Below are 16,536 nucleotides of genomic sequence, written 5' to 3' on the forward strand. Positions count from 1 at the left end.
GCAAAAAAAAAAAAAAATCTCGCCCCCTCCACCCCTTCCTGTTCTTTTTAATTGTTTCATACAAAGATTTCTCCATTAAACTTGTACATAGCAAAAGGATTAATAAATTAGTTTACTGTTTCTACGATCTCAGTGCGACTGGCGACCGTCACTTGGGTCAACGCTTGCAGCGCAAGGTCCCTGCTGCCCCCCACCCTGGGGGCTCAATTCGCCCCCCTCAGCTGGGAAATGGCGTGGTTTTAGGGGAAAAAAAGGGGATTTTTGGAAATGTGCGTGATTTTCAGCAGAGATCCCCTCTGGTATGGGCAGTGACGGTGCTTCAGGGGGCGTCACGCCATTGCACGCGTGGCCTATGGGACAAAAAGGGATGGAGCGGGGGGTTATTTGGGGGGAAAAAGGGATTTTTTCTAGCTTAAAAGTGGGAGGAGGGACACAGCAGCGTCCCCCACAGCGGTGACCCCAGTGCTCGATGCCAGACCTCGTCCCCGGGGTGCCACACAGCTCCTGTCCCCAATGCCATGTCCCATCCTCTTTAGGTCGGGATGATGAGGGATCCCACGTTGGGATGCTCCAGCTTCTGCCACACCACGTCCCCGGGGGAAAATCTGGGGTCTGGGCTCCCTGCCGCGCAGGGCACCGCTTGGTGGGTGTCACGGTGCCAGTCCCCATCGGATCTGGGGAGGTGGTGGCATCGCGGGTGGTGCTGGGTGGCTTTTAGTGTTGTCACCAAAATGCCACGGCCAGGTCTCGCCGGGAGGCTCGGGGTTAATCTATGGGGTGCCCCCAGTGCCCCCAGTTTGGTCCCAGTTTGCAAAGCCACAGAGGAGGTGAAGAGAGGGGGCTCGTGTGGAGTTTTTGGACAGTGGGCATCCATCGCTTCGCCTGTGTCCAGTTGGGACTGGTGGTGTCCCCCAAATCCCTCTGCTATGGGGCCACGAAACCCTGCAGAACTGCTCGGAATTGCATCCCCTTGGTGCTCCCAGGTGCAGTTTTTATCTATTTTTCTCCTCTCCTTTTCCCCTGCAAGGCAGGCATCGCCACCTGTTGTGCCCCCGTTCAGCCCTTCTCTCCAAATTTCAACCTCTCCTCCCACCCTCTTCTCCTTTTCCACATCCTCTCTCACCTCCATGAATAAAAATAATAATAATAAAAAAAATTATCCAGGCTTTTTGCATCACAAGGCAGCTTCTGAGGTCAACAGAGCGACTTGCAAGGGGCTGCAAGACCTTGCAGAGCCCCCCAAAAACCTGCTGGGGTTGGCATGCGCCAACCTCTCCATGAGCTTTCAGGCTGAAATTCGATGGATTTGGGGTTTTCGGGGAGGAAAATCACCCCCCGAGGAAAAAAGGGAGCGGAGCCATGTGCTGCAGGAGGGAGAGGCAGTGCCATCGGCGGGCGGACACTGCTATCTAGTGGTGCCAGAAGTGGTTGTGCCAACGGGGAAGAAATATTAAGGGATGAGCACGAGCAGGGCAAGAAAGCACCAGGACACGGGGCAGCAAGGACGAGGCAGAGCCAGCGAGGCGTCAGGCAACTTTTCTTTTTTATTTCTTATAAAATATATTTCATATTGCTGCTGTAAAAATTACATTTCACATTTTTATTTATTTTTTTTAATTATTTTTTTTTTTCCCAATAAAAATAATACTTGGAAGACAGCCGAGAAAAAAGCTCCGAAGAAGACAGAAAATTCACCGATACGGCATCAGCCCAGCCCGGCCGGGCAGCGGGGGCCCGCAGGAGCACGGGGACAAACGTCCCCAACCCCTTTTCCCCATGCCACCACCGCCTGGCACCCGTCCCGATGTCACCTCGTGATGGTGACGGGGCGCTGGGTGCCAGCGCGGGGCCACCCTGTGCTGGGGTTTTCCTCTCGGGGTGCAAGCACCCTCGGCAGCAGCGGGGTGTCACCGTGGCCGGGCTGGAGAGGGAGAGCAGCCTCCAATTAGTGCCCAATTAAGAGGTTCCTATATACATACATACAAGTGGGAGGCAGGCGGACCAGGGAAAACTCTCCAAGCTGAGTTTCCAGGCTGGGGCTGAAGAGGAGGTGGTTGAGAGCAGAAAGATGGTCAAGAGCTGGTTGGAAGCGAGTTAAAAAAAATGATGAGAAAAGGGATGGGAAAGGAGGGAAAAGCGAAAAAAAATGAGAGGCCAGCCAACCCGACAGGTGTTGTGGGAGCTGCAGAAAGACGAGAAGGTTTTTCTGGTTTAAAGTGTAAAAAAAAAACAACGAAATAGTCCCAAACTGAAAAGAAAAAAAAGCAACCCTGCACCAGTTTTGCCATTAAAAAAAAAAAGAGAATAAAAAGGAAAGAGCCACGAGCAAAAGGACGATTTTGTCCAGTTATGTCTGTACCGCAAAAGCCTTCGGAAAATCAGCTGTAGGCGCCTCCCACCCCCTGGATAAAACACTGATACGAAAACATTCCTGTGCAGGAAAACCCTGGCAGTAAGTGCTATTCCCTGGGGGAGGAGGCACTGCACGGGCTGGGGGGTGACGGGGGCAGCATCCCCCAAATTTTTGGGGGTTCCAGCATGCCCCCGTCGCACCCGGGGACCCAGCACACCACACGTGCCTGCTTATTCCAGAGTCACTGACACGTTTTTTCCTAGAAAAATCACCTTTAGCAGAAAATTTCCTTTTTTTTTTCACAAGCCCAGGCTCCCGGCAGCGAGAAAAACCCCGGCCTGAAGCAGAAAAAGGGCGAGGGGTTGGTGCGGATTGTCGGACGCTGCACCCTGCTTTGGGTTTCCTGAGTGGTGGGGCCCCAAAACAGAGCCCCCACCTCCGTTTTGGGACAGGGAGGGCATGGATAGCAAGAAGGGAAAACCTCTGGGTCTCTCCGAGTCGCGGGAGCGAAGGCACGGGGGCTGAGGGAGCCACAAATTCCCCCTTTTTGGGGTTTGATGTCCGTGCTCCGGGTGCTGCTTCAAGCCTCTTAAAATTTGGGAAGGGAAAACGCAGCGAGGTGCGGCGGGGGACTTCCCAAAGCAGCACTTTTCACTTCTGGAAACCCCACGGAGAGCCCACCTGAACCTTCAGCATCACCAAAAACCCATCCGTGCCCTTCCCAAGGTTGGGCAACGCGGGGCAAAACGGGACGGCCAGCGGCAAATTTGGGGCCTGCTGGCCCTGCGACCCAAAGATCAGCTGGCAGCAAAGGCCTGGGGGCGTTCTGGAAAAGAAAACAAAGCTAAAAACAAGTTTTTGAGTAGTGCAAGAAGCCCGCCGTGCAGCTCATTGCTACCAGGACGCAGGGGAAAGAGGCTGAAAACCTGGTGTTGTAGCAAAGTGCTAGGCCCTGCTCCGCGGATGGACGATGCCAGCAGGACAGGAAAGGGCTTTTCCATCATCCCAGCCTCACACAGGCTCCAGGAGGAGAGAAGAGAGGTTCTGGAATGATATTTTGTTTGTATATATAAAATTACAAAAAAAAAAAGGTTGACAAGCACCAGTAACACGTGTATAGATAAACCCGCTTCGCCTCCCCTGTCCCCTTCAACGACAGGGCTCGCGTCCATCCAGGAGCAAAATAATTTGTCAGAGCCACACGATTTGGTTTTAAAGGGGATTTTAGTTGTACTGCATGGCCCTTAAAATCACCCCGGGCTCAAGCCTCGTGCTGGGATCGCTCTCGGCTTGATGGATAAGGGTTATGGGCTGTGAGTAACCTGCAAATATCAAATTATATCCAAAAAATGCAACAAGAAAAAAAAAGTCCAGATTCTTGCCCCGCTGTGGATGGGGTGCGAAGCGAATTTTGGTTTGCCAAAACTGGGGCCGTGCTGTGATGCTGAGGGAAAGCCCTTCCCAGTCCTCCCAGCTGCCTGTTACTGGCGAAGCCAGAACTTCTTTAAAAAAGACCGAGTTTGTTCAGCCTGGCTTCGAAAGACACGCTGAGGGCCACGGTGGAGATTTTCACGGAGCAAAGCAGAGGTACAGAGCCTAAAATGAGAAGGAACAGCTGCTTTTGCTTTAAAAACCCCAATAATTTTCCTGATTACAAGGTTTTCTTTCCCTCCAAACCAACTGGAACCAGACAGGCACAGCTCCCGTGTGACACAACACGAATAAAACCCACATCCACACAGGCACCCAGGAGGGAAACCCGTGACTCCTGCCCCAAAAATCATCCCTGCCCTGCTAGCAACAGCCCAACAGCATTATTTTTTTTAAAGCTCTCATTGTTATCGACACCGTCCCTTAAAGGACTCGAGGGATTTGCACTTTTTAGGGAGCCAAGGGCCAGGGAAAGCTGCCTCAACGCCTCACCCCGGCCCCGGCGCGGCGGTTCAGGAGGTTTTAGTGCTGACCTGGGAAATGCAGGAAGCTCTTTGGTCCCCAGATCACCTTTAGGAGCTCCCCCTGACCGCCGAGCCACCAGCTTCTTCCTCCCAGCCCCAGTTTTTACTGTACAAGAGGGAGATAATTCTTCACGTTTAAAAAAAAAAAAAAAATTGGAAAACGTTTTCTTTTTTTTTTTAAAAAAAAAAAAAAAAAAAAGAGCAAACCCAGCTGATGTACAATATACAGAAGGAGGAATTTACACGCAGCTCTGGAGGTCTCTTCTGGAGTCCCAGGAGGTGCCTCCAAGGTCCCTGGTTGCAGCAGTGAGGGACTCCGGTGCTCCCCGGGGAGGAGCAGGGAGGGAAGACTCAGTCCAGGAAGCGTTGGCAGGCTTTTTTCCACCGGCAAGCCGTGCACCACTGGTCCCGGTGCTCGATGCCGTACACCTTACGGCACTTCTTGGCTTCACCGCGGACTTTCCTGCGAAGGGAAGAAGCCGAAAATTACCCCAAACTGTGAAATTTCGGGTAACGTCTCCGCTATACCCAGGTTCAAGCCCTGTAAGTGCCACCGAGCATCGTTTTCATGGAATCACAGAATCATAAATCACCAAACCGTGTCCCCAAGCACCACGTCCAGCCTCTCCTTGAACATTCACAAGGGATGGTGAGCTGGGAACACGTCCCTCCTGCTCTGACGGGACCCTCACCTGGTGCTGAGGGGCACGCGGGGCGGCGAGGCGACGATCAGGTGGGATTTGAGCATCGGCGTGGGCGGCTGGGGTTCGCTGAAGCTGAGCGACCGGCTCCTCACCTGCACGGGACAGCCAGAAAAGGGGAATTTATAAACCCAGGAGAGAGCCCAGGAGCTCCCCGAGGACCAAGGGGAAAGGACGAGGACTCACCGGTGACAGGGACGGGAGAGTCGAGGTGGCGGTGGCCCAGCTGATGCTGGTGAAGATGTGGGGGGACACTGGGATTTGGATGGAGGGCAAGGCCTGCGGGGAGAAAGGGGGAAAAAAAAGGAGTCAGCGTTAGCCCTGGGGGTCCCGTTCCCACGTGCAAACCAGCATGGGGCACCGCCAAACTGGGAGCACTGGGGGTGGGAAGGAAATCCCTGGTGCAAGCCCTCCTGTGGCTCCTGCTGACACAGGACAGGGCATGGGCAGCGTTCCCCCTTTGCTAGGGCAGAGCCTCTTTGCTCCTGTGTTTGCTTGCAGGGCTCGCGCCAAACCACAGGCAGCAGCCTACACGTGCCTGATTTATTTATTTTTTCACCCATTTACGTAGGCTCCAAGGAGCTTTCTGCCTTTACTTTAGTGCCCGGGTGGGCACGGAAACACACGCAGCTTCGGGATCCGTCCCCCCACGCTCAGCCCCTGCAGCTCCGAGCGCCTCTGGGGCAGGGGACATGGGACAGGGACCGGCCACGAGGCCACCACCCCATATCTCCAGGTTCCCCGAGCAGCAGGGACGTGCAGGATCCGGCACGGCCGCATTCCTGCCGGGCTCTATCTGCCGGGAGCAGGGCGTGTTGCATACCACCGCCGGGTAATTGCAGGGGAACAGCGGAGGCCGACAGCTCCCCTGGCTCTGGAACAACCTCAGCAGCAGCCCCTGAGCCCCCTTGAAGCCCCCGAGCCCTGCTAAGAGGGCAGGAGGGTGGCTGGAGCTCACCTGGTAGGCGTGATCGGCCTGGATGTGCCAGAAGGAGCTGGGTGCAGACTGGCTGAGCGCGCTGTTGGCCAGAGCCGGCTCCAACGCCGGCGGTTCCAGCAGCAGAGCCTCGGGCTTGGCCAGGGCTTGCTGGATGATGATGGGAGAGGATGAGGATATGGACGTGGGGCTGGCGGCTGCCACCGTCTCCGGAGCAGGCTCTTCCTTCACCTGCACCTCGGTGTAGTAGAAATCCTCCTCCCGCTTCCGCTGCTCCGAGTCGGCGCTGTCCCTGCCAGGGAGAAAAGGGGGAGAAGGGTGAAAAGGCAGCTCCTGGGGCTGGGGGAGGGAGGTGCTGCAAGATAAGAGGGCTCTGCCTGCAGGTGCTAAAGCATTTTGTTGGCTGCTGCCTCTGTGACAGCAGCAGCACGTGGAAGGAAGGTGAGCGCATCTTCCAGCGCCGCCAGGAACACCAGCGGGGTGACCAGGCACTGCTGGCTGCAGGTGAAGCCCTGAGGTTTGCCCAAGAGGGAAAAAAAAATAAGCCCAGAGCCTTTTTGGTTGTTGTCCTGCTGCGTTTCTTGGCACTGGATGGCAGTCCTGCACCGCCGCTGCACCCACTGCCAGCACTTTTCCCGGAGCACTCAAAATGCAAAAGAGGAGAAAAATGCATAAAAGGATGAAAAATCGGAGGCTGTGGTGAGAATTGCAACAGCAAAGCTGCTCCCCACACCCTAATCCGGTGCCTAGAGGCAGACCTGAGCTGCACAAACTAACCCCGAGCACTTTTGCCCTTGAAAATTTCCCGTCCTGGAGCCCAGCTCCTGCTGCACGGAGGGGACAAGTGGCAGCAGCGCCAAGCTTGCTGATGTGGTGCATCTCTGGTTTTGGGGTTATTTAGTGCAGGAATTGGTGGCTCCCGGCACGCTCGGCACCAGGGCACGGAGGTTTGGAGGCTGAAGAGGTGAAATTTGGGCCTTACCCCAGGTGCTGGGTCCTGACGTGCCGCTTGATGCCGACGATGGAGCGCAAGACCTTGCCGCAGCTCGGCCACAGGCACTTGTACATCACCTTCACCGAGTTCTGGGGGACAAATAGAGCTCGTGGCACCCCCAGCTGGGTGACAACAGCCCCTGGGGGGTGCTGTCCTGGGGGTTCTGGGCTTTTTTGGTACCTTTCTCTTCCGCGGAGCCGGCTCGTCGAGGAGAAAGGGGTCGGAGTCGGTCTCGAAGCCGTCGTCAGCCGGCGGGGAGCTCAGGGCCTCGCTGGAGTGCTTGGGGCTGCCCTCGGGGTGAGGGGGCGAGGGGGTGGAGATGTCGCTGCCCCCGCTCCAGTGCCCGCTGGTGGTGCTGCTGCCGCTGTCCGACACGTCGCCGCTCTCCTTCCAGGGATCGCACGCTGCCCGCGAGGCTGCACGGAGGGGGACACGCAGCCACCGTCACTCCAGGGCGTACCAAAACCCCCCCCAGAGGGCTGAGAGCAGCCCCGAGGCTGGATATAACCGTGAGGACGTTTCCCTTCTATTTATTTCACGTTTTTACACAAAGCCTTTGTGCTTTTGCTCCGTGCCAGCTCCCACTTTTACCCCACTTCCCCGTCCTCGTCCACAGCCAGCGGGCGGCCAGCGCTGGGGCACGCACACTTCCCACGGCTCCCAGCTGCTATTTTTATCCCCCGGGCTCCATTTGACTCCTCGGGAATGAAACCGCCGCTAAAAAAAGGAGCAGCCGGGCGGTGCTCCCCACCCTGGGGCTCCCCGGCCCCCCTAGGACGGTCACGGAGGGCAGGGTCACCCCGTCTGCGCCCTCCCAAACAGCACCAGCACCACGGGCTCCTCTGGGCTGCATCCATCCCAGCCCAGGCTGGCGAAAGCACCAGGTTATTTCTCTGTTTTTGAGTGTAGATGTTGTCATTCTTATAATAAAAGTGGTTTTTTTGTGTGTTTTTTTTTTTAATGCACACTCACGGGGGATGCCGCTGTCGCTGGCAGGAGGGCTCTGCACCACGGGGCTGCAGGAGAGGCTCGTCAGCACCATGGCCGCCACCATCTCGTCCATCTCCACGGCCGCATCGTCTTTCCTGCACCGTGGGGGGACAGAAATGTAAAATTCAGGGCAGAAAAAAGCAAAGGAAAAACCCACCACGAGCAGGGGAGCCGTGACCTGCGGCGGCGTCGCGGCTCCCACCAGTGCCTTGCGGGCTTGGGGTCGTTTTTAAGTCACCAGGAAGGCCGTTTTCTCCCCCAAAGCAGGAAATAAATCCACTTTAATCCTAAACTGCACCGTTCTGAGGATAACCCACTCTTTGATAAAGCAGAGATATCCCCGTCACCTCTCTCTGCTGGTAGAGAACCGAGCCGGCCCGAGGCGTGTACCTCTTGGGGACGTCGATGCTGCTGGACACCGACCTCTGCAGCGCCTCGGTGGCATCTGGCCGCGTGTCCTGCATCCTCCAGCACGTGTGCGAGCCCTGCTCGGGCTGCAGCACCTTCACCTTGTCGCTGGGGGGGTCGTGCTGCTCCGCCAGCCCCGCAAATTCCTGCCCGCTGTAGGCGACCAGAACCTGGAAAAGGAAAAGGAGACGCGGGGAGGTTTGTTGGTGCCGTCAGAAATCCTGACCTGATGAAATCCTGCGTGTGATGTCCCCAGAGCAGGGGGATTTAGGATTGAGGCTGTCTCAGAGCTGGCCCTGCAAAGTAGAGGGGTGCCGGGGCTCACCCCAACCCCGCTGCTGAAAGCTCTGCCCCTCCCTGGTACGTTATCTCAACCTCAGCTCAGTCACAGAGCATCACCACTCTGGACGGGTTTTTCCCCAGTTAATTCCTCTGGTTTGGCTTTCCTTGCACGCCATCCTGTGGCAGACACCCCCAATTATTACAATAATTGGGAAAACACGTAGGTGAGGGGATGAAAAGCCAGGGAACAGAGGTCTCCTGGGCGCAGGGACCTCCTAATTGCACCTCGATTCCTCCCGTCGCTGCTCTTGGGCAGGAGGAGATGCTCAGAGCTCGCCTCCTCCTCTTTCACCCGAGGCTCACTTGCTTCTCCCGGGCTGTTCTGTGCCACTAGCAGCCCCGAGCATGTTTCTGTTGGTGGAAATGTCGCTGTCTGGAGGCACTGCGTGTGTCTGCAGCTATTTATAGGCCCAGGAGCCCTCTTTAGAGGAACGCCGAGGGTGTCACACCAAGGAACTGCGACGGGACGGACACACGCACCCAGACACCGATCAGGGAAAGAGCCTGAGAGCATCTCAGTGGGACATCCAGCGGGAACAACGGGGAGGAAAAAGGGTGAAGGAGGAGTGCCAGGACCCATCTGACCTCCCTTGCAGCCTCTGCAGCCCATAGCCTTTTCTGATGCTCCCCAAAAACAAGGAGCGAGGCTTCCCCACCACCACCATCCATCCTCCTGAGCTGGGCACCACGCAGGGAGGTGGCAGCTCCTTCGGTTTGCGAAGCCACCAAGGCAGAACCCAGCTGTGCTGCTGAAATCCCTCCTTGTTGCTGTTTTAAAGTCATTTCCAGCAGCCAAAGCAAGCGGGCAAAATCCCCCCAAGCTGGAGCACATCAGAGAAACCAGCTCCCAGTGTCCCCCAGCTCATAAACAGGGGGCAGGAGGAACCTGCTGGGTGCAGGAGCAGCCAGAAAACCCACCAGGGGCCTTATTTACACAGCGTTTCACAAGCTCTGCCCGGAGAAACTTTTACAGCTCTGTGGGTAGGAGCCAGGAACACGCGCTGCTCCCTGCCACAGGTCAAAGCACGGCCCTCAGGAGCCCAGGGGGACAAGAGGCAGGGGTGTCACCACGTCTGGGTGACGTTTTGGAGGAGCTGTCACCCCCGTTTCTTCCCCAGGGGCTGCTTTTCCAGGTAGGTCCTCACCTGCAGACCCTAAATCCCAGGGCAAAAAGCTGCCAGGGATGCAGCTCGAAGCCCAAGCAGGAGCTGGGGGGGTCCCCACCACCTCATGGGGTGCCTGCAGGTGTTAGGATGGATGCTGGGGAGATGGGACAAGCTCAGGGAGGAGCAGTCCACTGGGGGAAAATGAGGTGTGAAATTCATTTCCTTTAGCCTCAAATGTTTGGAGAATACTGGAGGGAAGCGTTTGGTCCTCTCTGTACACCCATTTTTAGGATTGGAGGCAGCAGACGGGGCTCTGCGCAAAGCAACATGGCCCAAATCCATCAGGCACAGCCCGGGCTAAGCACACAAACACCCATTAACATCTCCCCAATTACAGCTCCCCCCGGGACCTTTAATTAGGGAAAAAAACCCTGATTTTTCTCCCCCTGCCCCGAACCAAAAGCTTCCTTACGTACTTGCTGCCCGGCGCAGAGCTGATGGTGCCCGGGGCTGGGGAACCTCGGCGCCCGGCTGCTCTCCTCCACCGCCTGCGGGCAGGATCCGTCCTCCGGGGGTGCCAGGGGGGCAAGGGGCCGGCTGAGGTCGGCGGGCAAGGCGTGGATTTGGGGGGCCACCAGCACCCCGTCGGGCGCCGAGACGCGGGTGCCGAGCAGGGAGCGCTTCCCCAGGCGCCTGGACAGCACGCTCGCCATCTCGGCCACGCTGCAGGAGGAGAAAAAAGGACACGGGGAGGTTATCTCCAGCACAGGACCACGATGCGCAACCAGCAGCAGCACCCCAAAACCCCGACGGGGTGCATCCCCTCGCTGGCGTCACCCTGGGAGCCAAAGCCACGGCTCTGCACACATCCAGAGACTCATGGAAGGTGGGGACGGTGCCCATAAAAGCCCCGTTTTTGCTGATTCCACACCAAAAGGCCCCCCACGACGCTCTCCTTTCCTCCACGCCACCTTCTCGGGGTTTTTGGGGAAGCCTCCTGCAAGCTCGCACCTTGTGCCCTGAGCTCCCAGGGTCAAGAAACGGCCGCGTCCTCCTGTCCAGTTTTGCTTAAAAACGAAGCCTTTGGGGCATTTTGGTCTAAATAATCCTTTTGTAACTATTCCCAGCCTATTTTTGCTCGGGTTGGTGTGACTCTAGCAAGCACGTGCCGACAGCTGCCTTCTCTGGCTTGTTTCTTTGGGTTTTAGAGTTTTTGCTGCTGTTTTAGAAGAAAAAAAGTGGGTTTAGGGTTTCTTAAAACCAAAAGAAATCCAGGTATGGGGACAGGCAACGCATCGTGGTGCAGCCAAGGCCACTGCAACAACTCCTCAGCCAGCATCTCCCCCGTGCCTTGGGACTCACCCCAAAAAAAAACCCCTTACATCCCTCAGGGTGCCAGACCCAGCTGTGGGGGTTTGCTGCTGCCCAGCCCAGGGTTGAGGCAAGAAATGCTCAGTTTGGGGTCGCAGAGAAGCGGTGTTTTACTGCAAAACACAAGGATTTTGTTCCATCTGGGCCGGGCACGCCGTCCTGGGAAGGGTTACTCCAAACCCCGTCCCGCTTCAAAGGCCGCCCAGGATTTACGAGGTCCTTTATGAACAACCACGCGCGCCCGGCTCGCTCCGTCCTCCCCCGAAATCTGCCTGTCCCCGGGTAGAAAATTAACAGCGCCTTCGGAGCCAGGCAGCAGGACGAGGAGGAGGCGGCGGGGAGCCCCCGTGATGGAAGGGGACGCAAGCACCACGGCGCTGCCAGCCCCAAAATGCCAGCCCCAAAAGCCCCCGACCACGCTTCCTTCCAGCATCATTCCGTGGGGCGAGGATTTGGGGAGAAACGCGGCGGTTTTGCTAACCGCTCCTCGGAGGATTGCTGCTGCTCCTGGAGGTTTGAGCCCCAAATTTCGGCCCGCGGCACGCGTTGATGTACAGGGAAGGAGGAGAGCGGCACGGTTGCGACCCGGAGGCGCAAAACCCTCCCTCCAAAATCCCTTTCGGGCCTTGGAGCCACATCTGCTTCCAGTAGACCCCGTCCTTTGAAGGCCGGATCCCGTTTCGGCGCTCTGCCCGGAGCCCAAAAACACAAAAAGTGAGGCGAGGAGCGGGCGCTGGGCTCGCCGCCGCCGCCGGAGCCGCCTCAAGCCCTCCCAGCTGTTTGCAATCAGGCGCCGCAGGGGTCAGCGCCGGCACCGCTCCCAAATTATTTTCTTGCTCCAATGCCCGGGCATGCGGTTTTTTTTTTGGGACGGCGAGTTTCCAGCTCCGGCACGTCAGCAGCCGGCACCGGAGCGGAGCCCGGGGGGCAAGAGGCTGCTCGGTTAACGAGGAGAGCTTCGTTTGGCTCGCGGGGAAGGTTAAGGGATGGCAAAGCCAAGGCCTGGAGCTCAGCACCCGGGTGCTGAGCTTCGGGTCCGCAGCGGGAAGCGCTTTTTGCTGCGTGCGTGCGGGGCAAAGCCAGCAAAGCCCGGTTTTCCCCCCCCTTTTCTTGAAAAAAAAATAATAAAATAAGTACAGGTTCCTTCAAACGGAGCCGAACTCGCGCCACAAAGCACCGCAGATGAGCACAGCCGACCATAAAATCCATCTTTTAAGAGCCTCTAAGTGCTGCAATAACTGACAATAAACCCTCAGCTTTCCCGGTTCAAAAAACCCCTTCTCGCCCCAAAACTCCCCCCAGAGCTCCTGACAAGCCACGGCACGGCCGCGCGCAGACGGCCGGGAAAGAGATCGGGAGCGAATCGCAAAGTTTGGGCTTTTATTGAGAAAAAAAAAAAAAAAAAAAAAAAAAAGAAAGAAAAAAAAAAAGAGCTCCTAAGAGAGGTGGCAAGCGGCCGGGAGCGGCAACGCAACAGCTTGGTGCGGCGCCAGGATCCGGAGCAGGGAGCACAAACCCCGTCCGAATTCCTCCTCCCTCTCCAAGCCGAGCAGCCATAACCGTACCCAAGCGCTCGACAACCCGAAAAGCGGCGGCGGGGAGCCGCTGCCGGGTGATTCCCGAGGAAAAAGCTTTGGGAAGAAGGCCGAAAATGTCCCCCAAAAAAATTAAAAAAAAAAATAAGAAAAAAAATTGCACTTTCCGGCGCGGGCGCTGGCGGCGAGGTTTCCCCCCGGGAAAGGGGCCCCCGCTGCGGGGGAGCCCGGCCCCGCGGGAAGGCGGCCAGGAAGGAAAGGGCGGCAGCTCGCCGGGTCCGAGAGCGGCTGGGAGGCGGCGTGGGGCGTGCACGCGTGGGTGTGCAAGCGCACGAGGCTGCACGCGCGCGTGCGAGGCCGGGGAAGCGCGTGCAAGGCTGTGCGAGCGCGCCCCGGGCCGTGCGAGCGCGCGCGGGGCCGTGCGAGCGTGCAAATGGGTCTGCGAGCACGCCCGCGTGTGGTTGTGCGAGTGCACGCGCGCGTGCAAGCGTGCACGGGCGTCCGAGTGAGTGTGCAAGGGCCGTGCAAGGCACGTGGGGAAGATGGCACGGCCGGAGGGCTCGGCGGGTGGGCACACGCGGGGTTGTGCAAGCGCACGCACGTGTGGCTGCGCGTGCAAGCGTGCACCGACGGCCGAATGAGTGTGCAAGGGGCGTGCAAGGGGCGTGCAAGGGGTGTGCAAGGGCACGTGGGGAAGATGGCAGGGCCGGAGGGCGGCCCCACGCGGGACACGTGTGCGTGGGGCGGGGGGACACGCACGGGGAAAATAAAGGGGGGGTAAAAAAGGGGGGCACGCACGGGGCAGCACAGGGAGGGCGGGGCGTGCAACGGGGGGGTGTGCAAGGAAGGGGGGGCGTGCAACGGGTATTCCCGGGGGGCGGGGCACGCGGGGGGGCGTGCAATGCTAAAGGGGGGGGTGCAAGGGAAAGGGGGGGGTTGCAATGCTAAAGGGGGGGTTGCAATGCAAAAAGGGGGGGTTGCAAGGGAAAGTGGGGGGTTGCAATGCAAAAAGGGGGGGTTGCAAGGGAAAGGGGGGGGCGTGCAATGCAAAAGGGGGGGCCGTGCAATGCAAAGGGGGGGTTGTAAGGGAAAAGGGGGGGGTTGCAATGCAAAAGGGGGGGTTGTTAGGGAAAATGGGGGGGGTGTGCAAGGGAAAGGGGGGTTGCAAGGCAAAGGGGGGGGCGTGCAATGCAAAAGGGGGGGTTGTAAGGGAAAAGGGGGGGGTTGCAAGGCTAAAAGGGGGTGTGCAATGCAAAATGGGGGGTGTGCAAGGGAAAGGGAGGGTTGTTAGGGAAAAGGGGGGGGGTTGCAATGCAAAAAGGGGGGGTTGCAAGGGAAAGGGGGACCGTGCAATGCAAAAGGGGGGGGTTGTAAGTGAAAAGGGGGGGTTGCAATGCAAAAGGGGGGGGTTGTAATGCCGGGGGGGGGCGTGCACAGGGCCCAGCACAGCCCCGCAGGACTTTGGCACAGGGGGGAGGGAAGCCGGGGGGGGGGTTCCCCGTGGCGCAGCGGGCGGCGGGCGGCTGCCGGTCCCCTCCCGGTGGTCCCCAGGGTCCCCACGATCCCCCGAGGTCCCCAATGTCCCTCCAGCCCCTTCCCCGGACCCCCCCAAGCCCCCTTTTTACCTCGGCGGGGCCGCCCCCCACCCCCGGTGTCCCCGGCGGAGGCCGCCGCACGTACGCGGCCGCCGGTCCTGGAGGGAGGCGCGGCCCGGCCGGGCGGGAACCGCCGCTCCCGCCCCCTCTTTGCTTTTTTTTTTTTTTAATTATTTATTTAATTTTCTAAATTTTTTAATTTTTTTTTTTTTCGTTATCCCCCTCCCGCCTTTCCCCGGTTCCCCTCCAGGAGGTCGCTCGAAGGAGCGGGGACCCCCCCTAGGAGGAAAAAAGGGGTTTGGGGGGGACCCCAAAAGGGGACCCCAAGAGTAAAGGGAAGGGGGGGACCCCCAAGAGTAAAAGGGGGGGATCCTAGGAGCAAGGGGGGATCCTAAAAGCAAAGGGAGGGGAGCCCCAGGACCAAGGGGGGGTCTCTAGGAGGAAAGAGGGGGGACGCCGGCAGCTGGGGGGGGACCCCCAGGAACAAATGGGGGACCCTAAGAGCAAAGGGGGGGGATCCCTAAGAGTAAGGGGGATCCTAAGAGTAAGGGGGGAGACCCCAGGAGCAAGGGGGGGCCCTAAGAGCAAGGGGGGACCCTAAGAGCAAGGGGCAGACCCCTAGGAGCAAGGGGGGTGGACCCCCAAGAGCAAGGGGGGGCCCCCAAGAGCAAAGGGGGGGACCCTAAGAGCAAGGGGAGACCTTAGAGTAAGGGGGGAGGACCCCCAGGAGCAAAGGGGGGACCTTAGAGCAAGGGGGGAGGACCCTAGGAGCAAAACTGGGCCTCCAGGGGGAGACCCCAAGAGCAAAGGGAGAGCCCAGAAGCAAGGGGGGAGGACCCCCAAGAGCAAAGGGGGACCCTAAGGGCACGGGGGGAGGACCCCCAGTAGCAAAGGGGGGACCCTAAGGGCAAGGGGGGAACCCCTAGGAGCAAGGGGAGGTCTCCAGGGGGGGACCCTAGGAGCAAAGCGGGGGACCCCCCAAGAGCAAAAGGGGGGCCCTAGCAGCAAGGGGGGACCCCAAGAGTAAAGAGGGGGACCCTAAGAGCAAGGGGAGGGACCCCTAGGAGCAAGGGGGGAAGACCCTAGGCGCAAAGCTGGGTCTCCAACGGGGGGACCCCCGGGAATAAAGTGGGGGGGGGACCCCCGGGGGTCTCCTCCCCGGCTGTCCCCGAGCTACTCACGGCGTGCTGGGGCCGTGGCTCCCTCCTTCCTCGCCGGCGGCCGGGTTAAAGCTCCCGGGGCCGGGCTGGTGTAAACAACTCCCCACATGCTCGGCCCCTTCCTGCGCATTGGCTCCGCCGCCTTCTCCAAGCGCCCCCCCCTTCATCATCCTGCCCCCTCCTTCATCATCCTCCCCTCCCCTTCATCATCCTCCCCCTCCCCGAGCCGCCCAAGTCCCGGCTGGGAGGGAAAAAGGGGCTGGAAAAGGGATGGGGGCAGCCCCCACAGCTTCCCCATATCCCTTTTTCCCTCAGATCTCCCCCCCCCAAGCCGAGTTGTTGAGGTGGAAAAGGATTTTTTGGTTTTTTTTTGGGGAGGGGGGGGGAAGCGGCGAGGCGTGGCGGGGCCGTGCCGGGGGTTGGCTCTGTGTGGCCGCGAGCGGCGTTGGCCCCTTCGGAGCCGCTTTTCTGAGAGAAAAAAAAAAAAAAAAATCAAGGAAGAGAGGAAGAAATGGAGATTTTTTTTTTTTCGTTTTCAGGGAGGGCGGGGTGAGGGCTGCCGCTGTGGGGAAGGGGCTGCTCCGGTCTCTGCTCCCCACCGGCAGCCCCCAGCCCATGCAGACCCCTGTAGGATCCCACCAGGACACCACAACTCCTCATCCCCTAGCCCCCAACCCACTCAGACCCTTGTAGGGTCCCACAACTCCTCATCCTCCAGCCCCCAATCCATACAGACCCTTATAGGGTCCCACAGCTCCTCATCCTCCAGCCCCCATCCCACGCAGACCCTCGTAGGGTCCCAGCAGGACACCACAACTCCTCCACCAGCCCCTAACCCACACAGACCCTCGTAGGATCCCAGCAGGACACCACAACTCCTCATCCCCTAGCCCCCAACCCATGCAGACCCTTGCAGGGTCCCACCAGGACACCGCAACTCATAAACCTCCCCCCAGCCCACACAGACCCTTGTAGGGTCCCACAGCTCCTCATCCTCCAGCCCCCAACCCACACATACCCTCATAGGGTCCCTGGTGTTACCGTTGCCCTCCCAGTGACATCCCCACTTTCACCTCTGTACCCAAACTC

At 58.8% G+C, this 16,536-nt stretch overlaps 1 protein-coding gene across 1 annotated transcript; it reads right to left on the bottom strand.

Moving 5' to 3' along the window:
• Nucleotides 1-1,526: 1,526 nt before the first annotated feature.
• ZNF395 (zinc finger protein 395) lies at nucleotides 1,527-15,577 on the bottom strand (the record flags this gene model as incomplete). The annotated part of the gene is given in 11 exon segments (XM_084513644.1): nucleotides 1,527-4,771; nucleotides 5,001-5,104; nucleotides 5,196-5,288; nucleotides 5,968-6,238; nucleotides 6,929-7,029; nucleotides 7,121-7,356; nucleotides 7,913-8,025; nucleotides 8,321-8,508; nucleotides 10,263-10,509; nucleotides 15,469-15,550; nucleotides 15,553-15,577. Coding segments are annotated over 11 exon segments (1,572 nt in total). The 3' UTR covers nucleotides 1,527-4,659.
• Nucleotides 15,578-16,536: the final 959 nt, after the last annotated feature.

The sequence above is a fragment of the Aythya ferina genome (assembly GCF_964211825.1).
Source record: "Aythya ferina genome assembly, chromosome: 3".
Classification (NCBI taxonomy): Eukaryota; Metazoa; Chordata; class Aves; order Anseriformes; family Anatidae; genus Aythya; species Aythya ferina.